Here is a 14,869-nt window from a genome sequence, read left to right as displayed (position 1 = left end):
TCCTTTCAGTCTAAGTGAAGCCTTTCAGCTGCCCGGGTTTATATTGTGTCCCTGAATTTACTCTCCCTTTCACTTTGTATTGCCAAGTGGATCCCAGATTGCTTTTAAGGTCACATTTTAGACTAAATTATACCCTGCTCACAAAAACAAAAAAGGCATCAAATAGTATTAAGGATCCGAGTTACACTCGCCCAAGCACGCCCGTTTTCCCCGCACGAGCATCCAACTCAGTGTTTAACTCTTCCAGCTGTGAATAGCTGCCCTCAGACCTCTCCACTGGCTCCTGATTGAACTGAAAATTGCCCTCCTTGGGTTTTGAAGCTCTCTGTGCCACAAAGCCTGTCTTATCTCTACTGCACTCCACACAGGCCCCCCCTGTCTGTGCCTTCACACAATCTCATCATCCCTGGTGCCGGATCCACTTTCTCTGATGCATCAGGCCTCAGGGATAACCTCCTTGTATACTGGTACTCTTTAAATCTCCCCTGAAAGTGCACCTCCTTCTCTTTAATATTTCTCTCTCTAGGTTAATATTCACGGTAGTTTTGCAAAACCCATTGAGAATGTCATAGTTGTGAAAGGCACTTTGCAAAATAAGGCACAGCATAGAGCTGGCCAGACCACGACAATTCTGGTTTACAAAAAACGTTGACATTTGTTTTCGTTCCTGGTTGTAATGCAAACAGAACTTTTCAAAGGGTTCTATGAAACAAAATTGCTTTCCTTCCAACAAGGAACAAAAATACATTTCAAAACCGTTAAACATTGTGCATCATGAAACTGTTATTTTCCAGCCTTGTTCTGCATAGTGCATTTTCTGATCAAAAAGGCTAGATTTTCATGCACGCTCTTTCTCTCTCTACGTCCTTTTTCATCAAAATCGATTGTGTTTTTGGAAAACACTTCAGCTTTGACAAAAAGGCTTTTTTTCTTTTTTGACAAACATTTCATCAAAAAGTTTCTCACCAGCTCTCATACGTTGGCAATAAAGTGACGATCGGGAGGATGTGGTCCCCTTCCCTCTCTGATTGGTGGCTGTCCGGTATTAGACACCTTGAGCAGGGTTTCCAAAGAAGCCTGAGGGTGCATCTCATCTCACTAGGGGAAAAGGTGTGTTCTCATCATGTGTTAGCCAACACATGGTAACTAATTTGAGGTAACTCCTAGTGAAAACAAGACAGGTTTGTAGTTTGAATATGAGTTAGCAGATAAAAGGAAACCCTAGGCTTCCTCCTACTCTTCACCTCAACCTCCTGGCACATATGAGAATAACCAAGTGCCTTCTCTTTTTGCTAGGATTTCACTGTGTGTGAGCTCACACATACCCTTTTTCATAGGCTTGTCTATACTGAAAACATTGCAGCAGAACGGCACCATCCTCCACTTCCCCGAGAGGCAGTAACTGGGGTTGGCAGGAGAATTCTCCTGTTAATCTAGCGCTGTCCACACCGGGGATTAGGTTGGTTTAACTGCGTCGCTCAGAGATGTGGATTTTTCAACCTCCTGAGTGACGAAGTTGGACCAACCTAATTTCCTAGTGTAGACAAGGCCTCGAGGACTTAGGCACACAACTCCCATTGCACGTCAATGGAAATTAGCTGCCAAACTCCCTCCTTGGACAATCGCAGCCCTGGTTCCTTGGTTACTTGAACAATATTGATTTAGTACTCATTTGTTCCCTAGATAAATGTTTATCCTCCTCTGCTCCTTCTGAGAGAGTGATGTTCACAAGAGCACCCGTGGCTAGTAAGGGGGAAGGAGGTAACGGAGTTCCCTTAAGCAAGAATTTCTCATGGCCCGTTCCAATCCAGTGAAATTCTTTCTTTGCTTTCTAAATTTCCATCAGTTTGTGTTCTCTGCCATGGAAAACCCCTTTGCCTTGGTATGGGGTAGAGAGAAGTGTTTTTTGATTGAGCTGTGTTTAGTGTGGGGGGGGGGGGGGGGGGGGGGAGATCTAATTTGGCCTTTGAGATCATCATTTACGAGAAATCTTCTCTATACAGCAATGACCAGAGTTCCCTTCTGACATGCACTGTCCCAGCTAATAACTCGGTTCTGGCTAGGAGGTATTGGGTTCTGAGATGCCACAATTCAGTGGTTCACTTGGTATATAGGGGACAAGGGGGCGGTTCTTTCTTACACATTAAACTGAGCAAACTGGAGTTATTCCGCAGCCTGCCTTGGCTGTTGCTCAGTGGGATCCTTGTACCTGCACATCCGGAATCTGTGTAAATGTTTTCCTTTGTTCCTCCCCTGCGTCCAGTTTCCTGGTATTTCCTTCCGCCTAAAACAACAAGGCAGGACATTCCTAGCCTGCAACGCTGTTGCTAATTTCACATGCAGGCCGCTCGGTGTCTCTTTTCAGGCTGTGCTGTCATCTTATCCAAGAAGAAAGCTGCCCCGAAAGCGTGGCGCTTGCGATCAGGTCATCAGTGTTTACTGCAGGTTATCGGCAACTCTTGTATGCCTGAAGAGCAGTTAGCAGCATGGAGAGCCTTCCTCAGAGCAGAGACTCGGGAGCCACTTGATTCTGCCCTTTTGAAATGTTCCCAAGCCAGAAAAGGGAGAGTTTTAAAAAAACATTTGCTTGGAAAATTAATGAGAGGAAATGTGCGAGTGAGGCTGATCTGAAAGGTTAGCTGGCAACTCTGGCGGCTGACTCTGCTCTGTTTCCACTCTCTCATTCAAGTTCAATGCAGAGTGACTCCTCTTCTGCCACAGCCTTCCTTACAATATCGGGAGCCACAGCTTCACTTGGAGAGAGACCTCAGATTGCCACAACCAGAGGTAAAAATTAAGAGACCACAAATATGAAGTGGGCATTTCAGGGAAGTATCACTTAGGGCAATTACAGGCTTCTAGTTCAGCTACCTCTGCCCTGTCTTATCGCTAACAATGAGATTAGAGATGGCTGTTCGGGGATTGAGTGGCTTATTTACCTTTCAAAAACACCTGTCTCTCTTCCCAAGGTTAGCAAGCAAGTGTCCGTTCAGTGACACTCGCTTGTGAGTGGTACATTTTTGGGAGCGTTAGCAAATTAAATACTGAAAACCATATCAGAGTCAATCAAATCTTCATTTGCCTGCAAGTGAGAGGTGCTGAATTGGGGAGCTCTGGAGAGTAAAGTGCTGTCTTTATTCATAGCACAGGCAATAGTAGTGCAAGCTCTCTTACTCTGAAGTGGGGGAGACCACATATGAGAGACAGAGGAATTCAGTCCGTGGTTTCTAAGGCCTTGTAATGATGGTTTCTCTTGCATCAGTGTAACTGTACTAGTGCAAAGCCCTGGTGTAGATGCCTGGCATTGGTATAAACGGTGGTTTACATGACTACACCTCACCCCTATGCTGCCTTAGTGCAAGTTACAGTTCACACCAATACAGCGTGTCGATACTAGGGGAACTGCACTGTTTTAACTGCATTTGTTGTAGTCTGACACTGATGCCAAACACCCAGAGTAGCAAAGACTTAACACTGCTTACTAATGGAACAGGCAATTTTACCACAAACTGCAAAATGGACTCTTTCTCCTGAGGGTGATTCAATAAACCAAAGCCTGAAATGCTAAGCTGGAGACGAGCACGTCTTGCACTGGGATAGTGTGATAAGATTGGTTGCTGCAATCGTCCTGTCCTCAGATTTGTAAGGGATGGAGAATTATGCACTTTGGGCCATTTCTCCAAACTGAGCTGCTGTTCCATTCTTAGCCATTTAGATTGCTACGGTAATGGGCAGTATCAAATCTCCTAAGATGTGCTTTGAATTAGCCAATTAGACATTCACATACGCCATTTAGACAACTTGAAAATGTTTCATCTTTCCAAATCCCAGCTCTGGTTTGGAGACAGCATTGGTCTAGTGTGTAAAGGAGCAAACCAAAGAGGTAGGACACCAGGATTTTGTCCCCCTTTCTATCATTGGTTTGTGCAACTCTGGGCAAGTTATTCTCTCTACCTTTGTTTTCTCCCTCTGTAAAATGGGAGAAGGACACTATACAACTTTACAAAAGCCGAATAAAGGCCTTGGTGAAATGCAAAACATTCTGTGCTGGAGCTCTTAGAAGAGTTATTCCCAAGCATGCAAAGTGCATTTTAGGCTTTGCTCCTAGTGCCCTAGGGCTCCCTCTTGCTACCTTGGTGATGTGCCTGTTTGCTGGATCTCAGTGCACCCCTGTTTCTGCCTTTTCTTCCCTGTGAGCACTCTCTGCTCTATCCCGCAGTAAGTCCTGGGCTGCTCCAAATGACTCAAGCCTGCACTGCTGAATGGGAGGTGGTTAAACAATGGATGGTACAGCCAGAATCTTAGCCTGGTAAATTAACAGGGATATTCAAAAGGAGGGTGAAACCTACTTTGGAATGTAGACCTTGCTTGCCGAGGCAGACCCATCCAACACTGCTGTGTCACAGTCCTTAACCATTAGCACTGGTTGGCACTTCACTTCCGGCATCACTTCATTGCCAGTTAGTACCTGGGTTATGTGCACTGACGCTTGCAACTGAATTACAGTGCTTGTTTCAAAGAGTCATTTTGCTGGATCCCACAGGCTGTTTGTTTTGGGAAAGGGACCAGCACCAAGACAATGTGTAAAGGAATAATGGGGAGCTGGTTCTCTCAGCGGTCAAGTATGGATGTGATTCCCTCCCAAGATATCTCCTGGTGGATTATTTGCTAATACAGGTTAGATCTTCCTCTTGAAATCTGCCTTCTAAGTCCTTATGTGGCCCTCATTCCCATAGGATCTGAGAGCACCTCATAATTATTACCAGATGTTATCCTCATAACAATCCTGTGCAGTGGGGAAGCATCACCTCTGGTTTGCCGATTGGGAACTGAGGCACCGAATAAGTGATTTGCCCAGGGACACCCAGGGAGTCTTTGGCAGAGCTGGGATGTGAACACAGGTCTCCTGAGTCCCAGTGCAGTGCAGTGCCCTACGCAATAGACCTTCCTCTCCTGCCATCTGGATCGGTTGTTTATTCCCTGGTGGATCTGGACAATACCTGAAGGGTTAAGCTCTCAGACACCTCTTCTTTTACACCCAAAATGACCTCCAGCCACCACAAACATGGTCTTCCTGTCTGTTGCTCTTGTGAAACAATTTGCATCAGAAATATGGGGTGATGACACTGAGGCTTTTGTGGAAGATTATGACTGTCTTAAAGCACTAAATCCTGCATTGTGCATTTGGCCCGTTCTGCTGGTGCCTTTTAGCCCGAGAGGTGGCTTAAAACATCAGGTTTGAAATACTTTAGACTCCCTGGCACAACAGGTGCAATGGGATCCCAGCGCAGCTGACTCGGCTCTTCATCCTTCCACGGACGCTACGTTGATTTCCATGCAGTTTGCTGCACAGCCTTGTCTGCACTAGAATTTTTGGGGTTAAAATTTCCAGTTGTTCAGCTCTACCAATGCCACCACCAGCAGGACAGCTGCTGTAAGCCTCAGGAGCCAGAGTTTAAGCACCATGCCAGGTAGACTTGCTCCGAGCATGGCTAGGTGACGCTGATGAAAAATCCAGTAGCTAATCTATGCCTTTGTCCCACCATCATCGGAGAAGTATTTGCCTTTTGGAGAAGAGCTTAAAAACTCTATTCTGTATGATTATTTAAAGAACAGATGGTTCTTTTCATGAAAGGAGACTTTTTTCCCCCTGGTATCATTGGCCAGAATTTCCCTCCTTCTCCCATCCTATATGTCAGTCCTGTTTTCTTTTCTTCCCAGGTAGAAGGGTAGCCTTGTGACTAAGGCACGGGGGAGGGATAGCTCAGTAGTTTGAGCATTGGCTTGTTAAACTCAGGGTTGTGAGTTCAATCTTTGAGGGGGCCTCCTAGGGATCTGGGGCAAAATTACTACTTGGTCCTGCTAGTGAAGGCAGAGGGCTGGACTCAATGACCTTTCAGGGTCTCTTCCAGTTTAAAAAATTTGTGGGGCGGGATAGTTTAGTGGTTTGAGCATTGGCCTGCTAAACCCACGGTTGTGAGTTCAATCCTTGAGGGGGCCACTTAGGGAACTGGGGTAAAAATCTGTCTGGGGATTGGTCCTGCTTTGAGCAGGGGGTTGGACTAGATGACCTCCTGAGGTCCCTTCCAACCCTGATATTCTAGGACTCGGGAGATCTGGCTTCAATTCCTGCCTGCCCCAGACTCCCTGTGTTACCATGGGCAAGCCACGTAATCTCTCTGGGGAAGATTTGCAAAAGGCAGTTAGATGCAAGTCCAAGTCAGTGGAAGTTGGTGCTTTTGAAAAGCTCCCTCTTTGTGCCTCACATCACCATCTGTAAAATAGAAACGATGCTTCCTTTTTCGATTACAAGCTCTTTGCAGGAGGGACTTGCAGTGGAGCCTCTATCAGCTAACTCGGCATGAATAATAGAGCTAGGAGGTGTGGCGTGTGTAGAACTTTTGAGACCCTTAGGCACAAAAGGCGCTATAGAAGTATAAGGACTCATCTGGTCTCATTTTTAAGGGTCTGTGTCCCACCCTGGGGCTCACGTGACTGAGGAAGGGGGTGAATGGTCAGGATAGAGCAGAGAAAATAATGTAAGCTTGCAGGGGGAGGGGGGAGTAGAAAGGCTTTTTAAAAAAAAAAAAATCCCTCTGCTTCTCTGTGCGGTCCCGGAAGGGTGGATGAAACGCTCTCCGATCTAAGCCTGCATCACGCAGACAGCGCTTTCCCAAGGCAAGCCGCCTGTTTCCTAAGGAAATCCCAGCCTTACGGTTCCTAATTCCGCTTGACAGCTGACTGAGTGTATGTGTTAGGGAAGTGGGGGAAGGGATGTCAGGATGGCTCCAGCCCCACCCCACTGTTGTCCCCCAGGCCCAAACTAGACCCTATCAGCTTTGAAATGGTCTTGTTGTCAAGTGTCTGGAGGGAGGGAGCGTTGATGAGGTGTGGAATGATCTCTGCCGCTCAAGGTTGCATTTGTTCTCCTCAGAAGTCTGCTGCTGAAGGAGTGGGAGACGGATGAGGAGTTAGGGCTGCCCTTCAACAGCCTAAAATGAGGGCGAGGGGAGATTAGGCTGCAGCATCTCTCCCTTTTTGGGAGGCAAGCGCACATGGTCTGTACCGCCAGCCTCCGTTCCTTCTGCTGGGGTGACAGATGGGCACTTCGGAGCCCTCCTCACTCACTGTCTGTGACACTCAGGGTACGTCTACGCTGCAAAAACCAACCCCCTTCGGCAGCGAGTCTGACCGGGAGTCAACTGACTCAGGCTCACGCTGTAGTGCTAAAAATAGCAGTGTAGATGTTCCTGGTCGGGCGTGAGCCCAGGGTCTGAGGACACCCCTCCCCCCCCCTTGCTGGGTTTCAGAACTGGAGCCACGTCTACACTACTATTTTTAGCCCTGTAGCAACAGCCCTGCAAGCCCGGCTCCTTTGACCCTGGCTCTGAGATTCGCTGCCACAGGGGGGTGGGGTTTTTGTTTTTGCAGGTAGACATACCCTGAGGTTCCCAAGTGCCTCTGGGCATATCTACACTAGGAGCTGGGGGGTGGCGGGGAGGGAGTGATTCCCAGTTCAAGGAGACATACTTGCACTAGCTTTGATCAAGCTGAAGTGCTAAAAATAGAACGTAGCCCTGGCAGGATGATCAGTGGGAGGGGCTAGCTGCCCCGTAGATGTACCCATCCTAGGCCCAAGGCACATATTTGGGGCAGCTAGCTTCTTCTCTTGCTACCACAGCTATGCTCTGTGTTTAGCACACTAGCTTGATCAGAGCTAGCATGGGTATGTCTCCGGGAGCTGGGAATCAACCCACCCCGCCCAGCTCAAAAGGCAGACATACCCCTTGACTCTTGAAAATGGGACTTCTAGTTATTTTGGGCAATGTTACCCCCATCATCTCACTGCAGCCGCACCACTGCCCAAAGGGAAGGAGCGAGGGCTCTCGAGTTGCCCCTTCGTGCTGTAATGCCCTAGCGGTTAGCGTCTGACCCCTTATCCCCTTCTCAGTCCCTCCTTAGAACCTACCTCTGCTGGGATCACTCCTGTCTGGTACTGGTTGGAGGGCTTCTGCTTTTCTGTACAGCTGTACTCACTCTACTGCTGCATCAGTCTCCCAATCCGCACCCCCATTTGTCTGTTGCTTCCTGTCGGACACTCAAACTGTAAACTCTCTGGGCAGCGTTGTCGGTGGCTCTGTCTGCTGCACATGTGGACATCACCACGTTAGCTTTGCTCTGGCTAGCTCCAGCATCCGTAGCAGTGAAGCGACAGCACCATGGACTTTGGCACAGGCTAGCTGTCGAAGAACCAGTCCTAGGGTCTCGGTGGAGTTTTGGACAGGCTGGGCTTCGCTGCAGTTGATACCCATGCTAACTCGGGTACATCTACACAAGCTGTAAGTGCACTTCCGGTTGCAGTGCAAACGTACCCTTTCTTACGTCTGTCCCAGTGCCTTCACCGGTGGGGTATAGAGCCTTGACTATGGTTTCTAGGCTCTATCATAATACAATTAATTAAAACTAATGAGCCAGAAGTGCTGAGGTGCCAAGATAGGCTGTTGCCATAGTACTTTGGGCATGACCAAGAATCCTGGAAGCCTTGCATGAACTGCCCTGCTTAGCAGACTCAAGTGGTTTGGAAAATTATGATAAACTTCAGAGAAGCATCTGAATTTCCAGGGGGGCTCATCTGAATCCAGTCCACATCCTGAATCTGGTGAGGCTAGAGTGTCACTAGGGCATGCCATGTGGCATGCTACTGTTGATTCACTCTTCAGTTATTCATGCAGCCAAAACACACCCTGTTCCAGCAGCAGCAACCCCACCACTGCTCCCTTCTCACAGCTACTCGAATGACAGCAGTAGCTGCAGAGTAGAAACCTCTTTCCCTTGTCCATGGCCAAGGAGAGCTTTTGAAAGCAGAGGATAAGTGGAAGTCCTGAACACTCTCTGCCAACCTGTGCTTTTTCAGGCAGGTGCTGAGCAGCTGATGACCAGCAGTCAGATCAAAAGGAGACAAAGGGAGGAAAGTCGGTGTGGGGGGAGTTGCATGGTTCCTCTCAGCTCCTGTCTGTCACAGCGAATCAGGCACTGCCCTGCTGACACTAAAGAGCCGAGACTGACCTCAATCAGGTTGAGTCTCAGCCCTACGGGAGTGCAAGGGGAGAGGGAGGAGAAAACTCAGTGCTGCTAAGCACTTTGCTGCTGGGAGAATTCCAGGCTCTCATCTAGTATGATCATCTAGGTACAGAGAGGGGCTGGGAGCTAGGATTGCTAGGGTCTGTTCCTGGCTCTGCCACAGTCCGGCTGTGTGGCCTTGGTCAAGTTCCTTGACTTTTCTGTGCTTTAGGTTCCCTGCTGGTAAAATGGGGATTGCAAAAGTTTTCTTCACAATGGGTTGTGAAACTTAAACAAGTGGTGCACAAGTGGGCTGGAGAAAGGCAGATTTTTTTTTTTCAGTTTCCCATTTTGAGTGACACTCAGGGTGGAAGGAAGGGGAGTGGGCCAAATTCAGAAGGATGAGAAGAGGCAGCTCATGCCATCTCTAGAAAGCAGGAGTGATGGGGGAGGAGACTGGCTGAGATCCTAAATTGTCATTCCCCTTTTAGCAGCAAGTGGATATTTGCTTGTGCCAGCCCAGGTTCTGTGCTCATGGCCCCTGCCTATCCCAGCAGCGGTAGCTAGCTTTGGCAAAGAGGCATGTGCTCCTTCCTCTGTGCAGACGGTGACCAATCCCACTGATGCAAGGAAGGGTTCTCCCTGCTCTTTCCTTGCTCAGATACAGGTGGTTTGGGGAGCTCTCACTTCCTAACAGCTTTGGTTGGCTGGTTTTGGAGGGATGATGGAGATCATGGTGTCCTCTCTGTAGCTCCTTTCTGCTTTAGAACTTCCCCATCTAGTTGCCCCAGGATGGAGTCCAGAGTTCACCTTTCCCCATCCCTCTGGAGTCTCTCTCCCTTCCTCCCACTCCTCCTCCTACAGTTTACCCCTCAGCCAGGGGGGCAGGGCGAAACACCAATGCCTCTGCCTGAATACTGCGGTGATGAGGCAGCTTCAGGGTAGGTGGACAGATACCACCTTGCAAAGTGTCACCTCCTTCCCAGACTCTGCTTCCTCTGCCTCACTGACTTGGTTTCACAGGTCCCGTTGATCACAGGTCCTGTTCAGACTGGAGTTTCTCAAGTACATGCTTTAGGGCAGGGCTGATCTTGGAGCATGGGTGCTTTTGTGGACTTTCAAGTAACCTCAGCAACTCAAAGTCTGATGTTCTACATGCACGCCTAGTAGCTCTGCAGGACCAGGTTCTTGGATAGCTGCAGGTGGCCATCCAAATACATGGGATCTTGCTGTGATCTGGCTCCTCTGGCTGGTCGCCTGGATTTTGCCCATGAATCACAAGATAGAGTTACTGCATTGGGAATGGGAAGGATTCTTGCATCATCTCTTGCCACCTGCATTTTATAAAGAAACAGAAAATCAAACGTGGAAGCCTCCACGTTTTGTTGCTGCTTCCCAGGAAGTGCCCTGGAAATGAAGGGCTCTCCTGTCACCTGCCTCTTCCCTTGATCACACTCCCATGTGAATACTTTTTCCAGCCAGCTCTTTTCCCTGAGGCCATGGGGATTTTTTGCACTGAGCTGATGACTGCAACACTTTTAATGGTATTGATAATGGGAAGGGAAATTTTAGGGACTATCAACTGCTTTCTCCAAATAGACATCTTCCATGTAAGGTCCCTTGCTTTCTTTCATGTCTCACCCAAACAGATTTTGGCCAGAGCTCTTTGATTGGAGGCAGGCCTTCAGCTACGTGTCCATATAGATGAAAGAAGACCTTTGTCGTTCCATGGGATTCTGTATTTATGACCTCCACCCAGAGTACACATGCAGTTTACTATCTAGTGGATGTTTTGGACAAGACCTTGCACCCCAAAGTCCTGTCTCCTCTGAATAGGCTTTAAAGATCCCAGGATTAATTTCACAAGCGTAGGGAGTTTGTGCAAATCTCCTATGTCAATATTTATTCACCCAGCTACCATACCCCTCCAGCCCAGAAGCAGGTGGCTGCGTTTCAGTGGTGGGTGAAGTAATCCTTGGAAAGGCTGCTTTGGGATCCTTCAGGCTCAAAGGCAGCAGTGTACATAGACCTCTGCTGTGGTGAGAGGCAGAGAGGAGGCACCGTTATAAGCATGGAAAGCGTTGTTGTATAAATGCAAGTTGTACTTGTCTGCATGAAACTTTAACCTTCATCATTAATTACAATTAGACAGGATTTATAGGCAAAAAACACTTCTTACTTACCCCTCGCCTTCAGTCATATACCCGGTAGGAAAAGTGCCTTCAGCCAAGATTTAGATTGATGGTTGGGTGCATGAACTGTAGAATCTTTGTCCCAGGGCTGAGGTTGATTATCTCCTCCTGCACTCCGTGAACGCAGGCACCGAGCCCATTATAAACAGCTAAACCACGTAACAAATTAATGCACAGCGGCAAAATCGAGTGGCAAAACATGGAGCCTGACCGGTTTTCCAATAAGTTAGGAACCCTGCTTAATGCTGGCTGGGCTTAAAGATGTCCTTGCTTTATTTCAAGGACTGTATAACTAAAAAGTCTCTCTTGAATTGTGTCTACAGGGCACTCTCTGGATTTAATCCTTTGCTTTGTGTGTACTTTTTTTCCCCTCTCCAGAACCATGTGAAGAACCTCGCCAGGGCAAGGGACACATATAGGGAGCTTGGAAGTTCACCCTCCCCTTTCTCTTCTCCCCTGCCCCAGGATGGATCAGAGGAAGAACTGGCCTCGGATGCTGGACTCCGATGGCTGGTCAGCAGCTGTGGTTTTTCTCTTTTTGGTCTCACTTTCCCGGAACGCAGCCAGTACTGCCCTGTTCAACACCTTCCACTCAGAGAACCGCGACTGGACTTTCAACCACCTGACCGTCCATCAGGGCACCGGGGCAGTCTACATTGGAGCCATCAACCGGGTTTACAAGCTCTCAGGTAACTTGACCATCCTGGTGGCTCACAAGACAGGCCCGGAGGAGGACAACAAGTCCTGCTACCCGCCCCTCATTGTCCAGCCTTGCAGTGAGATCCTCACCCTCACCAACAACGTTAACAAGCTGTTGATCATTGACTACTCAGAGAACCGGCTGCTGGCCTGCGGGAGCCTCTACCAGGGCGTCTGTAAGCTGCTGCGGCTGGACGACCTCTTTATCCTGGTGGAGCCGTCCCACAAGAAGGAGCACTACCTCTCTAGCGTCAACAAGACAGGCACCATGTATGGGGTGATCGTGCGCTCCGACGGCGAGGACGGCAAGCTCTTCATCGGCACTGCAGTGGATGGCAAGCAGGATTACTTCCCCACCCTCTCTAGCCGCAAGCTGCCGCGGGACCCGGAGTCATCAGCCATGTTGGATTACGAGCTCCACAGCGACTTTGTCTCATCGCTCATCAAGATCCCCTCGGACACGCTGGCCCTGGTCTCACACTTCGACATCTTCTATATCTACGGGTTCGCCAGCAGCAATTTCGTCTACTTCCTGACGGTGCAACCGGAGACCCCCGAGGGAGTCTCCATCAACTCGGCCAACGACCTTTTCTACACGTCTCGCATCGTCCGCCTCTGTAAGAATGATCCCAAGTTTCACTCCTACGTCTCGCTGCCCTTTGGCTGCATCAAGGGGGATGTGGAGTACCGCCTCCTGCAAGCGGCTTATCTCTCCAAGCCAGGGGACGTGCTGGCCAATGCCCTCAACATCACAGCCCAGGATGACATTCTTTTTGCCATCTTCTCCAAGGGGCAGAAGCAGTATCACCAGCCTCCTGATGACTCGGCTCTTTGCGTTTTCCCCATCCGCACCATCAACAGCCAGATCAAGGAGCGCCTGCAATCCTGTTACCAGGGGGAAGGCAACTTGGAGCTCAGCTGGCTCCTGGGGAAGGATGTCCAGTGCACCAAAGCAGTAAGGATGGTTGTAGTACATTGCCATTATTGCTCTGGAGAAATCAATCTCACTCCTAACACCATTTTGGTAGGGAAGAATGGTCTTGGGTTGGAGACATTGGACTGGAATTTGGGAAACCTGGATTCAATTCCTGGCCCTGCCACAGACGCCCTGAGTCAGCTTAGGGAAGTTACTTGATCTTTCTGTTCCTCAGTTTCCCCAAATACCAAACAGGGATAATAATCCTCCTTACTTCAGATTGTGAGAATTAAATCCTTAATGTTGTGAGATGATTAGGGTGCGAAGGGCCACAGAAGTAGCTAGGTAGACAGATTAAAAAGTCGCAGCTTGTTAGAAGCGTTCTGCTATTTCCAGCTGCCCATTCTGATTCCAAAATCAGACTAACCCAAAGCCTCTCTCACTCCCAGCCTGCAGCAGGAGAGTATAGTGCAAACACAACTAACCAGGTGAATGCAAATGGAAGTTGCACACTCTGTGCTGTTACTTTGCTAGTTCAGATCTTGATTTACATACCATACAGATTCCTTTTGAGCCATCTCAATCCCTGGAAACTCCTTTCACCATAACATGTTCAGTTTGGCTTCCAACTCTCTGGTACCAAGAAAAAATGTGAGCTAAATGAGGACAGAGAGGGAATTTTGGGGCAACAGGTGAGTGGATAGTGTGGAAGATGGCCACGAGACACTGAGCTTTTCAGATCTAACCTGCTGAAATTAATGCAGCCAATAGTGACTCAAAGGCATTTGGTAGCTATTCAGCGGGAGATGAGTTGGTGAATTGCAATCCCAATCCTAGTTGGTAGATGTCCACATCACAAACGGCACTAATTAGCATTAATTCCATTTTGGGCAGGCTCAGCAAAGTGATCAATTAGCAATACTTAGCTATAATACGGAGTCTTTCATTTCATTGGTCTCAGAGTGTTTTATAAGCATCCTTATCCCCATTTTACAGAGGGGAAACTGAGGCAGAGTGAGGGGACACCGCAAGTCAGTGGCAGAGCTGGGAATAAAGGCTAGGGCTCTTGACTCCCAGTCCAGTTCTCTATCTGCTAGACCTGTTGTTTTCAACCTGGGGATCTGAAAACTATGTCTAAGGGGTCCACAAAACGTTGTCATTACCGTAGAACAGTGGTTTTCAACCTCTGGTCCGCGGGCCCCTGGACGTCCACAGATTATGTCTAAGATTTTGCAAAGGAGAGATCTCCATTCAAAATTTTGTAGGGGTCCTCAAATGAAAAAAGGTTGAAAACACTGTGCTAGACCATGCTGTATTGAAAGCAGAACATAGGTACTAAACAGCCCTTTAGATCAGATTGGGGCATTCAAAGGATGGGACAGGGTTGGCCAGGAGTATGGAAACTCTGCATTGCCAGGGTCCATTCCATGGGGGGGCATTGATAAATACTGTCCCTCTTAAGAACAGCCAGTCTGGCTGGCACCTTGCACCAGCATCCTATTCACTCGGGGAATGTAACGAGGAGATCCGGAGTGCTAAATCTGTCATGAAGTCAGGCTGTTTGCACAGGAGGGAGGTGGCTGCTTCCCTAAAGAAATGAGTAGCTGAGAGGAAATGGCAGCTTCCTTTCTATGCTCAGAGGGCAGAGGTAGAGAGCAAACACCTGCACTTCCTGTGGCTGACCCATTGCAGGCTCATTGCCAGTGGAAGGCAATCGCTGGCCCCAGCCATGTGACTCTCTGCTGACCCGTCTGCGTGACACTGGGTCATTTCGGGAAGTGGGATGGGGGGAGGAGAGAACTGCAGATTCCTTTTATGAATGGATTTGACAGTCCAGTGCAGTGTGAGCAAGGCTGCTGGAGCACATCCTGGGGCCAGCGAGGTGGATTAGGGACATGTTCCCTGTATGGCTGTGAGAGTGAGGCTGGGTCAGTTTTCTGTCCTCGTCCTTGGCTCCCTAGGTCAGCCATGCTGTGGAAACTGCCCGCTCAGATCTTCTTGG

At 48.7% G+C, this 14,869-nt stretch overlaps 1 protein-coding gene across 1 annotated transcript in view; it reads left to right on the top strand.

Moving 5' to 3' along the window:
* Window positions 1–14,869, top strand: part of PLXNA2 (plexin A2) — a gene marked incomplete in the record, with an annotated part of 325,301 nt that overhangs the window by 29,066 nt on the left and 281,366 nt on the right. Inside the window, 1 exon segment of the mRNA XM_034770557.1 lies at window positions 11,631–12,906. Within this exon segment, the coding sequence (XP_034626448.1) occupies window positions 11,719–12,906 (1,188 nt within the window).

Source organism: Trachemys scripta, chromosome 4, assembly GCF_013100865.1.
Source record: "Trachemys scripta elegans isolate TJP31775 chromosome 4, CAS_Tse_1.0, whole genome shotgun sequence".
Lineage (NCBI taxonomy): Eukaryota > Metazoa > Chordata > Testudines > Emydidae > Trachemys > Trachemys scripta.
This window is presented reverse-complemented; position numbering and strand designations above follow the sequence as displayed.